At 53.0% G+C, this 13,200-nt stretch overlaps 1 protein-coding gene across 1 annotated transcript in view; it reads right to left on the bottom strand.

The window, feature by feature from the left end:
- The window catches only part of USP7 (ubiquitin specific peptidase 7), a 66,322-nt gene extending 56,011 nt beyond the window's left edge, over nucleotides 1-10,311 (bottom strand). The window contains exon 1 of the mRNA XM_058711632.1: nucleotides 10,150-10,311. Within this exon, the coding sequence (XP_058567615.1) occupies nucleotides 10,150-10,231 (82 nt within the window). The 5' untranslated portion in view covers nucleotides 10,232-10,311. The remainder of the gene's footprint in view (nucleotides 1-10,149) is intronic.
- Between the last annotated feature and the right edge of the window lie 2,889 nt (nucleotides 10,312-13,200).

Raw genomic sequence — 13,200 nt, 5'->3', positions numbered from 1 at the left:
TACAGGTTCAAGGCCAGCTACAAATATCGGGCACACACCTGCTCCTCACCCACCTCCCTGGACCGCTATGACTTTCAGATGGCTGCTGGAACTTATTACTATAAACTCAGTGGCCTAAACAACACACCCTTATTCTTTGCTCTGGAGATTAGAAGTCTAAAAACTGGGCTCCTTGGGCTGAAATCAAGGTGTCAGCAGGGCTGTGTAGCTTCCACAGGCTCCAAAGGAGAAATCTATTTTCTTTCTTTTTCTTTCTTCCCTCTTTCTTTCTTAAAGTGTATTCATTTTTCAGAGACAGAGCATGAAGGGGTGAGAGGGGCAGAGAGAGAGGGAGACACAGAATCTGAAGCAGGCGCCAGGCTCCGAGCTGTCAGCAAAGAGCCCGATGCAGGGCTTGAACCCACGGACTGGGAGATCATGACCTGGGCCGAAGTCAGACGCTTAACCTACTGAGCCACCCAGGTACCCCGAGAAATCTATTTTCTTGCCTTTTCCAGCTTCTAGAGACCTCCCCATTCCTTGGCTCCCCTTTCCATCCTCAGAGCCAACAAGGCCTTCCCACCCCACACCACCCACACGGCAACCTCAGGACCCTTAGGATTACACCAGGCCCACCTGGGCAGCACTGGATACTCTCCCCATGAGGGACACTTACCTTTGCAACGTAAGGCAATACAGTTGCTGGCTCTGGGGATTAGGACAGGGACATCTGTGGGGGCCATTATTCCACCTACCACAGACCCTAAACCACGGACACAGACGCACAGGTCCCGATCCAACCAACCCTGTTGTGCTATTCGACATCTGCCTCCGACCACTCCAGCGCAGCACCCCCTTCTCAAAACCGGTCGTGTGCCCCCCTCAGGAAAGCCTCTGCTGACTCACCCTTCCCAGGGAAGCCAGTCCCGTCCCTACTATGTGGCACGGCCACCTCCTGTCCACCACCCCTTCGGAGCCCTTCACGGAGGCCCTCCCGTGCACATGTGTACCTGGCACCTGAACTCCGGCCCTCCGTAGGCAGGACATGTCTGGTACACAGGAGCCCCGCTAACCAGGCTCTGTGAGAACCACAACAGATCACCTCTGCTGCTGCGAGAATGCAAGCCTCCATTCCTGGTCCTTCTGGAAGCCAGACAAGAAGACAAAGAGGACAGGGCTAAAAACGAGAAGCCCTGCACAGGGTCGGCGAACAGGTGCCCCTCTGTGCACTTAACCACAATGAAGATCGAATGTAGGAACTTTCCAGTGATGTGACTTTCCCGCAACACCCAAGCAGGGGCCTGTCACACCGGACCACATTACATCCTGCGAGACTTCAGAGTTCATTTGTTAACTGCAACCCCAAAGTAGATATGATCCACAATCCACTTCTTTGAACAAAAGAGAACTTAGCTCTGAGCTTATAAGATACAGCTGAAGCTGTCCACAGAGAAATTCTAGAAAATCACTTTAAAAATCTCCCCCATTCTCGGTGTACCTCTCTAGCACTGAATTCGCAGGAGTATTAGCAAAACAGAGAAACACTAGGGATAAACATCAGCCCCCATGAGCAGCAGAAGCGAGATCATTTGTTACTTTAAGAACTACACATGGAGGCTCTCGATGTGGGGGTTGCGACTTCACACAAAGTCGGGTTTGGTTACCAGAGCGGACCGACCGGCAGTTACCAGTGTAATAGGGTCTCTCTATACTCATGGTCTAGACACACACTTTCAATGAACAAAAACGGTTTCTGTAATTTTCTTTCTTAGGATGTATGTTTGTTCTAATCACTGATTTCAGCAGTTAACTGTACATTTGAATTAATAATAAACTTGGGCTTGTATTTTGTAGGTTTACTTGTATTTCACTTACATTGTTTGTTGGCACTGTATTTCTACAAAATACAGTCTAGAATGTCCACAGTGGACTAGAAATTAAAGAAAAAACCTGGTTCTTCACCACAAATAACTGGAGAAGCTAGCTCTATAGGGTTTGCCCAAGAACTATTTTATTAATTTTAACTGAGCTCTCCCAGAACACTTCCCAACATTCAATGTGATACCAATGCTTCCAGAAACACCACCAGCCAAGGATCCAACCAGATCATTTAGGCCAGCACTGGCCACTAACACTTTCTGCCGTTGCCAGAAGTACCCTGTACCTGCACTGTCCAACATGGTGGCCACCAGCCATGTGTGGTTATTCATCACTTGAAATGTGGCTAGTAAAAACATTTTTTAATATGGCAAGTCAGTTAAGGAATAGGATTAATTTAAATTTTTTTAATTTTTTAATATTTATTATTTTTTTAAAATTTTTTATTTATTTTTGGGACAGAGAGAGACAGAGCATGAACGGGGGAGGGTCAGAGAGAGAGGGAGACACAGAATCAGAAACAGGCTCCAGGCTCCGAGTCATCAGCCCAGAGCCCGACGCGGGGTTCGAACTCACGGACCGCGAGATCGTGACCTGGCTGAAGTCAGACGCTTAACTGACTGCGCCACCCAGGCGCCCCTAATATTTATTTTTGAGAGAGGCAGAGCATGAGTGGAGATGGGGCAGAGAGAGAGAGGGAGACACAGAATCCAAAGCAGGCTCCAGTCTCCACGCTGTCAGTACAGAGTCTGATGGGGGACTCGAAACCACAAACTTCGAGATCATGATCTGAGGCAAAGTCAGACAACTCAACCAACTGAGCCACCCAGGTGCCCCTAATTTTTTTAACGTAAACTCTACACCCAACGACGGGCTAGAACTCATGACCCCCAGATCAAGAGTTGCATGCTCCATCAAATGTACCAACCAGGCGCCCCAATTTTATTTTAAACCTAAAATTGCAGGGCTGGTGGCCACTGTAATGCACTGCACGGGTCCTTATACCCATGTGGCATCTCCTCCCCCCCCCCCATATGAAAACAAGTGGATTTCTGGAGAAAGATGGGCCTAAGAAGGAACCTGATCTCAGTTTGTTCTCATCAAAACCAGGAGGAGACCTGGAGTGCTTCGGAGAAATGAGGAATCCTGGCTAGGACAGCACCCCACTCCAGTCCAACCCAGGACAAGCAACCCCTCAACCACTACCGTTCCCAGTCTCGAGTGGGAGAGTCAGCCCAAAGGCTGGGGCTCACAAAGGGGCCACAGCAACCCACGCCCCCACCAGCTGCTTCTGAGGGCATTCTGTGAGTCAGGCTTTTCCACCCGATTTGTGCATCCTCTTAATCCTTACACACTCAGCATAGAAGAGAGAAAGGCTGGGAATCTTTGGGGACAATTCTTGTAAATGTCCATGATGGAGACAAAACAGCACTATGGACTAAGGAATGTTTTTAACCACTTCACATACAGTTTCTTTGACTGAATAATGTCTCCTCCATGATGATCTAAACCACCGAATGCAAGAAGCAGGCACTTCAAAATCATCCACCCAACACTAAGAGAAGCTAGGCTGCATAACCACACCGACAGTTAAGAACTGTGACACGCACTCGTTTTAAGACAGCCACTGCACAGGGTCAATTAAGAGCCTTGAAACAGAACCTATTCCCGAAAGTCGCATTGATGAAACATACTTCCAACTCCAGGTACGGGGCCCATAAGTCCTTTTATAAGGGACCCCGCAGTGATGGGGTTTGCTCAGCCAACACATTAGAGCCACTGGACAGGGTCTCCCTCGGAAAATCCCCCATCAACTCCTTCTGAAAGTACTATGAAATCGGGTGGCAGGAGGGGTGGCCAAGAGAAGTTTTAGTTCCACCCAGACACCTGTGGCTACGCCCTGGAGCGTATCACACTCTACAAGACAGGCCACTCTCTCGTAAACTCATACCAGAGGCCAGTTTAGCAACTTACTGTGAGAGCAAGGCCTTCCCCAGGTGGATATGCTGAGGGCTGGCACACGATACAAGAGTCCTACCAGTAACAGGATGTCAGGAAAACCAATTTAGTCACTGGCACGGAATCAAAACCGGAGGACCTAGGCTTTGAATATTCTATGCCAGGCAGGAGAATCACACAGAACCGCTGTGGTCACACAAGGGAACCTCCTCCTCCCTAGCTTTCAGACTCTCAATGACCCCCTCCCCCACACCCGACCAAAAAAAAAAAGGATCGACCTGAGCCACCCTGAGACTCTGACCACTCACGTGGCAAACGGTGGACTAGAGCTCCCTCAGGCAGGTAACCTGTTCTCTTCCAAAGGACACGGGCCCCCCTGGGCATGTGTGTCCACATTAGCAGCGGTGACCTGCGCAGTCTACACACCTCCAAGCTGGCCTAAGAACTGAGCTGGCGACAAGCAGCACAGGGGCCAGGGAGGGCCCACCGGGCGGGGCGAGGAGCACCGTGCTCCCTGTTACCCCCAGAGGCCTTCCAACCCCAGCTCTTGCCACCCCAACAACACGCCGTGCCACCACTTCTCAGGGTGCAGCCCTCGAGCTCTCCCTCCCCCGTCTCCTGCTCGACTCCCACTTAGCCCCGTCGTCCCCATGTTCTGGAAGCATTCAGCTCTTGCCCAGGTCCATGTATTTCCTGACTCTCTCATTACCCGCATTCCCAACTTCCAAGTTCTAATTCACCAACCCTCAGAAGTAGGCCTGCTTCTCTTCAAGAGAATTTCAACACGTCTGACTTCTCATTAGCCAAGGCATGTGTTAACTTACTAGAAAAATGGCATAACTGACTTTCCTGCCTACGCGTGACACTTAAAATCCTGCTTCCTCCAACTTTCTTAAGTCCAAGTAAGTTCAGGACAAGTTCACGAAGCAGGTGACATTGAACAGTCAACTCTGTCACGGTACGTGTCAAGAAGTGCCTCGTTACAACTCTTTGTCTCCAGACTAAGATCCCTTTGCCTTGGAAATCAAACAAAAAGACTCAGGCTACATACTACTCATCCAAAAAACCAAGAGTAACAAAACCAAATTTTAAAATACTCAGAAGAAACAGTCAGTAATTTATATAGACCCGTCAACACCCTGGTCTGGAAAACAGAAATGAGCTCCTCCTTCCAAAAGGATCAAAAATGCCATCTGAAGCAACTTACGTTAAAAGCAATAAAACTGAATTAGCAGCTATCAAAGCAACATCAGTTTATGGCTTCGGCTTTCTCTTTCACACACCACCTTGCCAGCCAGCCACCTCCTGTTGTACCGTTTAGCCTCAGAATTGCTTTTTCCTGCATGAATATCCCCCACAAGTACATTGAACAACAAAACAACAACAAAAAAAAAGAACAGGAGACGGTCACCTTCCACACTAACAACTCAACACTGAGGAAGAGAGGGGTATGCAAGGGACAACCACGGTCTACAGGACTCCAGTGCAAGCCAAACAGCCGTGGCAACCAGAAAGGTTCAGGGAGAAGGTGGCATGGGAACAGGTTTTGAACCACTGTCCTGGGGTATCCATCCTGTGTGCATTCCCAAAAGAGAAGCCATCGGTGTCTATGCAAGGCCCCAAAGCCGGGGCTGCACCCCAGGAAGCACCAGCCTGTGTGTGTTCGGACCCCAAAGCACAAAGAAGGCCAAGGCCAAGGCCAATCCTGAGGTCTCTGATGGCCTACGCGGGACTGTGTGACTCCCCACATACAGCACACCTGCGCCCCCCTAAAGCAGGGCGGTGAAGGGGCCAAGCGGTCCTGCGGGCAGTCTACTTTCAAAGAGCTGCACGAGCCGTGTGAGGTTCGGGAGGGATGGAAGCAGACACCAGCAAGAAGGCTATTGCAAAGTCCCAGCATGAGGCAACAGGGGCCTCATTTAGGGTGGTGGCTGAAACCAAAGGGCTTGGTAACAGGATGTGGGGATCCAGAGAGAAGAATTCAAGGCCAACTCCCGAAGTGTGGAGACTGGGTGACCTGATTCTCAACCTCAAATCATCATTACATGCTCTAAAACTTTTCCCAGAACATGAATACTCTTTATCACAGGGCTACTGAGCTGAGCACACTTCAGTGCCCGTGTATCAGCGCCCCAAGTCCACTCGTGTCCTGTCATCCACAGATGTTTCTTAAAATATTATACCATTAACCTTAAGTACCTCTTTAGGCATCTCAAGCCCAGAATTCCATAATGCCGCTTAGATTGAGGCTGGTCCTGTTTTCTTCCTAGTCCACACTAGGACATAATCACCGTAGGACATTTCTGCATACCACGGAAAATCACAACCTGCCCTACCTGTGTATGCCATGCTCTGGTCCTAAGTCGATCGCTTCCTCCCGTGCAAGGCTCCACTGTCCCAGGAACCCCACGAATTGAACATCCACACTCCCAGTTCTCTGCACAGTACTTTACAAGAGCTCTGTGCTCTTGTCACACAATTAAATGGCCAAGTCCACACTCAAACTCAGGCCTGGCCCAAAGCCTGTGCTCAAACCACCATACTGCCACACCACGAGGAGCTGGAACTCAGCGGCCCCTTTCTCCCTTTCCACCAAGCTGACTGCAAGAAAATAAAAATAAAAATAAAAATAAAAATAAAAATCAAGGAGGAAGGTACTCACTTTCTTCCCATATTTGCTGTTAGCAAGCTTTCATTTGTTCCCAGATCATCAAAATCAGCAGCCTGAGAAAATCGAGAGGGTTGATGCCTGTGGGGAGTAACTTCCAATCCTACCAAAACCTGCCAGGCTCAGAGTCAGACATTTCCAGGTTTGGCCTAATTTTTTTCTGTATTTCTTCTGGGTTCTCTAAGTTGACTTTCATCTTGTAGCTGCGCGGTTGTTTTACCAACCAAGGCTAACGCGAGAGAAAAATAGGGATTCCCGTGATTTTTGTCTTATTACAGGGCTATCTGAAAAGGCAACTTGCATTTTAGACAGAATAAAATGTGCCCGGTTTGGTTTATCTGGGTGCGTGTGTGCAAGGAAACTCCCTTTCACTCCCAAACCTGCCTTAGCACAAGGGTAACTCGAAACTCCACCTCCCCACGAAAGTTTGAAAGAAAAAGAAATCCACCAGTGCTGCCTCTTCCCAACCAAAAACACTGAAGTCAATGATCAATTCTTTGCAAACTGCAGATGACTCATTGATTTGCTCCCAGCTTGGTGTCCCAACGGCAGTGGTCTGAGTGTTGTACCGAGGTCAAACAAAACTGTCTGTCCCCAACAGTCTAAGAGATCACACTCTGCAACGGAGATTGCTCACAGGGGCCGAAGAAGCAGGGAACAAACATCAGGGTATTTACATTTGTGCTGGCCCGTCTATGCAGCAGAAGCAAGGGCCTTGGGAAAACTTCCTGTTGACTGGACAGGGCACAGCACTGACCAGATGATCACCGCTCCAAGTACTCAGAGGGCAGAGGCCTGCGCAAGTCGCTCCTTCAGCCCCTCGGCCCGCACCTCCTCTGACTTAGACAAGGAATAAACTGCTAAGTGAATTCCTTCCTGGCCAGACCGAATAACACCACCGCCACCGCGTGTGCCTCCCCACTTGAAACGTGTGATCAACTGCTTCGGGACCTAGAGGAGGCATGGGGTCCGACCCCCATGAACTGCCGTCCTGTCCCTCGTCTCTTCCCTCTCTGCCCTTCACCCTTTCTAACTTTCGCAACTGCTCAGAACAAGTCATTTTTAAAATAACGAAGCGTGAGCATTGTTATTCTACAGCAGATACGCAAGGACCGAGCAAAGTTCCGTCACAAGCAAATGCAATCCCAGAGAAGTGGAGTGAGAAAGAGAGCAAACTAACACTGACCTACTGATAGGAAAGAACCGACCTAACCAGTCTCCCAAGCTCCTCTGAAACGGCCCTGCCCAGGAGGGGCAGGTAGGATGCTCCTCATTGACAAAGCCTTCCCTTCCTCAAGCTGATCAGAACCCTAACTGCTACCAGCTGCCAGTTCTATTGGACTCAGGGCAGGTTCAAGGCACTAGCATAACCTGGCACGTGAAGCCAAATGGAGTTGATTGTCACTAAATCCCACCCTGCTGGCTTTTTAGTAGGAAGGATTCTTCCCCTCTTCCTGATCCTAAACTACAATATTTAAAGCCAGCACATTTCAGGAGTGGGAAGCTTAATGAAGGCTGATAGATTGCCTAAGACACAGGCAGCTTTGTGAACCACACACCTGTCGGTGCTCACAGGGAATTGACAATCCCAAGTCCTACAGAGGCTAGGTATCGGTGGGATAATGAATTTGGGACAGAGATCCACTCAAAAGAAACAAGTTTTCTTAAGTTTTAGAAATCAGCAATAACAGCAACCTTCCCCTCCAATTTTGAGATTCCAGTAAATTCGCAGATTAATGATTTCAGGGGTGACCTTTCCAATACAAACTTTGATATGAAAATAAAACTCCATGAGAAAAGGAAGTCATCTTGCAAGCATGGAGTGTGTGGATTTCTTGGAACTGTGGATTTCTGAAAATTCTTCCAGTACCCTTCAACACTCTCCAATCTTACAGAAAAGTCCGCAGAACTCGGGGCATGACAATTTCCCCAAAGCCGGTTCTGTATCAGAAATAGGTCCTTCAGTGATGTCCATCTTTACTGCTTCTCACTACTATCTTAAAACACTTGGAAAAGTGGTAAAACGACATAAAGGGGAAATCAGTATGCTAGCACTGTTGGATTTTTGTCTTGATGGAATGCTATTCAAAAAAAAGGGGGGGAGGGACTGAAAAGCAACCTGTTTGGTTATATGGCATAAAAGGAATACCCAAAATTGTCTCAGCAACATATTCCTGCAACTAGCTGGTTTAATCACACATGCCAAAAGCTTCGTGAAGCTACTGCCTTCCTGAAGCCAAAGGAAATAAAATACATAGCCCGGTCCTTGGCGCGGACTCTGCTCTCCTGTCCCCCACGACTGCCCATTGTTAAGTACCACTGGGAAGTGCTTTCTGCAGGCATTTCCACCACTTTGCCTTTTGCAATCTGGCAAGCCATTTTTTTCAGTGAACATCCAATTACTGGCAGTACGTCATTCACAGGGGAACACCAGTCATGGTTAAGTGTTCCCACCAACCAGGGTGGCAGGCAGTGCCCCACACGTGTAGCCACCCGACAGGACAAATGTGGTCCTTTGCCTCAGCTTCCTGAGCAAGGTTCCATTCATTTATGCAACCCGAGATCGCTGGCTAAAAGCAAACTAAGAACATTCAGTGCCCAGTTCACTTAGCTACCCCCTTTTTTGGCTCCTGCCGGTCTGACCCCTCAAGGCAGGTAAAAAAGCTGTTTTTCCAGACTACTTTGACTTTGCTCTTTTAAACACTTGGGGCGACGAGAACTAAAAGATGCCTTCCAATGGCCAACTTGCCCGAAATATGTAAACCAAAGACTCTTGACATCAAACCTTTATAACCAAGACCCCGTATCTGGAAGTACCTGAGAAAACTGCTGCCAGAAGGGCAGAAAATTAAGTTACTTTTGGAGTCAGGATTGATTCGGCTGTAGGTAGCCATGTGCGGCGGGGCTCTCGCGCAGTTGCAAACACACACCTGGCCGGATGCTGACTGCACCGCACAGTCGGGTAACCAAACTCTCCCCTCCCCGCCCCCCGCCCAAACAGGTAAGTAGAAACAGAGCGTCCGGCTCAGAACTCGGGGCCAGTCCCAAGGCGGAGAACATGTGCCTTCCTTGCAGGTGTTGTTCCAAAATGAAGCCCGACGCTAGGAATTGCCGTTTTAAAGGGATCCGGGGGAACGCCTCGCAGCCCCGGTGGGCGCTCCGGGGGAGCGTACGCGAGCAGGTGCGGGCGAGCCCCGCGTCCACGGAGGGCGAGCGCTCCCCAAGCTCGCCGGCCAGAACCGGGCCAGGCGAGGCAGATCCCGGGGACGCCCGCCACGGGGCACGGCCCGCCCCCACCCACACCCCACCTCCTCCCCCCCCCCCCCCCGCCGGAGCCCGGCTCCCGACCCGACGGCCGCCAGCAGCCCCGGAGCACGCCTGCGTCCCTCGGGCGGCCAGGGCGCCCTCATTCGCAAGCCCGGGATCCAGGCGCTTTGTGCCGGAAGGCGCCCCGGACAATGAGCCGGGCAGGGGGCCGCCGGCCGCCCCCAGCGCGCGCGGGCCCGGCATGACGGTGCAGCCTCGCCCGGCCCGGCCCAGGCCCAGGCCCGCGGCCGCCGGGGCCTGCTTAAAGATGGCGAGCCCCTCGCGTGGCTCCCGCGGCTCCCCCCGGCCACAATGGAAGGCGCCCCCCGGCCCCGCCGAGGCCGGTCCGCGGGCCTCACCTTCCATCTCCATGTCCTCGGGCTCGCTCAGCTGCTGCTCGCCCGCTTTCTGCTGCTGCTGCTGCTGCTGCTGGTGGTTCATGTCGGCCGCGGCCTGGGCCTTGCCTGCGGCCGGGAGCCCGGGCTGCGGGCCCGGCGGGCGGGCGGCGGCGAGCCGGGGCGGCGGCGGCGGCGGCGGCGGGGCGGCCTCCTCCTCCTCCTCCCGCGCGTCGTCGGCGGCGGCGGCGGCCCCGGGGCGGCCCGCGGCGGGCGGCGGCGGCGGCGGCGGCGGCGGCAGGGAGACGCGCACGTACTTGCTCGCGATTCGCCCAATCTCGGCGCCGAGGCGGGCGGGCGGCCGGCGGGCCGGGCCGGGCGGCCTCGTCGCTCGCTGCGGCCGCCGCCGCCGCCGCCGCCGCCGCGGGGCCCGCCTCCCGCCGCCGGGGCCGGGGCCGGGGCTGCGGGGCCGCGGGCCGGCCGGGGGCGGAGGGCGGCCGGGCGGGGGCCGCGGAGTCAGCCCCGCCTCGGGCCGGGCGCGGCGGGCGGGAGGCCTGGCCGGCCGCGGCGGGCCTGCGGGACCTGGGGCCGGCGGGAGCGGCGGCGGCGCGGGCGGGCGACTGGCCGGCCGCGCTCGGGGCGCTGCGGCCTCCGCCTCCTCGGCGTCGTCGTCGGGGCTCCGGCAGCGGACGCGGCGCCCGGCGGCTCGGCTCGGCTCGCTCTCAAAATGGCGGCGGCGTGAAATGTCACATCCGCATGGGGGGCCCGAGAGCGAGCGAGCGAGCGAGCGGAGAGCGGGCGGGAGGCGCAGGGAGCCGGCGGGCGGGCGGGAGGGCGCCGAGCAGGAGGGCGGAGCGGGAGCGGAGGGCGGAGCAGGGGAGGCGGAGCAGAGAGCGGCCCGCCCGCCGCTGCCGCCGCAGCCGCCTCGGCCCGCCGCCTCGGCCCGCCCGCCGGCTGCGGCTCCGGCTCCCGCTACGGCCCGCGTCGCACCGCGCCCCCCGTGCCTCCCACGCCCCCAGAGCCGCCCGGCCCCGGGTGCCTGCCCCTGAGTCCCGGGACGCGCCGATGCGGGCCCCCCGGCACCCCGACCCTGGAGGGTGAGAGCCCCGAGCCCGGCCCAGCGCAGGGGCCTTCCCCCCTCCTCCCCATACCCTGGGGCCTTCGGCGCGGCCGTGTGACCTTGGGCGTGTAGCTGACCGGGCTGCTTAGAACAGGGTCTGGGACAGAGCCGGGGGCGACGCGTACCACCAGTGCCTATGGTCAGCAGTAGTAGTAGGATTACTCTCCACCCTTAACCGAGCTGTGTTGTACGTGCCCAATACCCTACGTGGGAGAACTTATTTTCTCATTGTAGTCCAAACCAGAAAAGTTAAGTCCCTCAGAACTGACCCCAAAAGCTCTTCGTGTGGCATTTAACCTGTTCCCCTCAAATCAGCACAGACTGGTGAGTAGCGTCTCAGCTTTTTTATGGTAACCGAGGCAGCGCAGGTGAATAGGCAAAAAGGACATACATCTCTGTACATCTGTCCCCATCTAAGGGACCGTCTCAAAGAGAATGTAATTTTGCCCCCTAAAATGGCCAGGAAGTTGTGATTCCCACCCCACTTTCCATCTCCGTATTTCCTTTCCCTGCATTTTTCTCCAGTTTAGTTAGGATCCCATCTCCACACCCACAAAAGAACGTTTTGTTCACTGTGGTGTCCCACGTGCGTGGGACATTGCAAGGACTCAATGAATATTTGTTAAATGAATGCTTGATTCAAATGTGACTGCCCCCCCCCCACCAAGCATTTTATATATGCGAAGGTTTCCCACCAGCGGAATTTCTTGCTAGACCAAGGAAGGCAGCAAATGAGAGGGAAGGAGTGACTTCACCAAGAATCGGTCCCAGTCCCTGGGTCACCCCCAGATCCTGAAGAGGTGTTGTTATTCACACAGATTCTCACAAATGCTAATGAACTGTTCTCAGATGCAAAGGAATCCTCCCCTCCAGCTCTGCAGAGCCTTGGGGAGGGCAGAAAGGACCTTGGGGGGGGGGGGCAGTTGGCAGAGAGCAATACACAATGCCTACTAGGTTCCACACCGCCCAACCTTATTTTTATGACTGGGTTCAAAGCCAACCTGGGAAATATATGAGGAGTTAAAAGGATACCCTGCGTGGTGGATAAAATAAATGTGGTATAGCCATCCCATGAAATACTATTTGGCAATTAAAAAGCATGAGGCACTGAGACATACACCGTGAAAAACACTGTGCTGAGTGAAAGAAGCCAGACACAAAAGACCACATAGTGAATGATTCCCATTACATGAAACATCCAGCGGGCAAATCAATCTATGGAGACAAAGTAGATTGAGGGGTTCCGGCTTTGAGCAGTGATGGCTCCTAGGCCAGGGGTTTCTTTGGGGAGGTTATGAAAATATCCTAAAATTTGATTCTGGTAATGGTGCGAATATGCTAAACCCTTCGGAACTGTCCACTTTAAATGGGTGAATTGTAGGATACGTGAATCATACGGCAGTAAAACTTTCTTTTAAAAAAAGGGTATCTAGGGGCGCCTGGGTGGCGCAGTCGGTTAAGCGTCCGACTTCAGCCAGGTCACAATCTCGCGGTCCGGTCCGTGAGTTCGAGCCCCGCGTCAGGCTCTGGGCTGATGGCTCGGAGCCTGGAGCCTGTTTCCGATTCTGTGTCTCCCTCTCTCTCTGCCCCTCCCCCGTTCATGCTCTGTCTCTCTCTGTCCCAAAAATAAAAATAAAAAACGTTGAAAAAAAAAATTTTTAAAAAAGGGTATCTTGCAAAGGCCAAGAATGAGTGAGGAAGACCAGAAGGGAGGCTGGTCACAGTCTAGAGGAGAGATGGAGGTGAGCTAGACAGGTGTAGTGGACCTGGAGAAAAAGAAAAAAGAACAGGTGTAGGTGTGTTGACAGGTCAAACTGGCTAGACTTGCTGATAGGCTGGAGTTGGGTGGGAGAGGAAGAAATGTTGCTTTAAGCCTCTGAGTTTGTGGTCACTTATGACACAATAATAAAAAAAATGAATACACACAAATAATATGTCTCCAGTCCTAGAAGCAT

The sequence above is a fragment of the Neofelis nebulosa genome, chromosome 18, assembly GCF_028018385.1.
Source record: "Neofelis nebulosa isolate mNeoNeb1 chromosome 18, mNeoNeb1.pri, whole genome shotgun sequence".
NCBI classification, from domain to species: domain Eukaryota; kingdom Metazoa; phylum Chordata; class Mammalia; order Carnivora; family Felidae; genus Neofelis; species Neofelis nebulosa.
The sequence above is the reverse complement of the archived record's forward strand: the minus strand, read 5'-3'. Positions and strand labels throughout refer to the sequence as shown.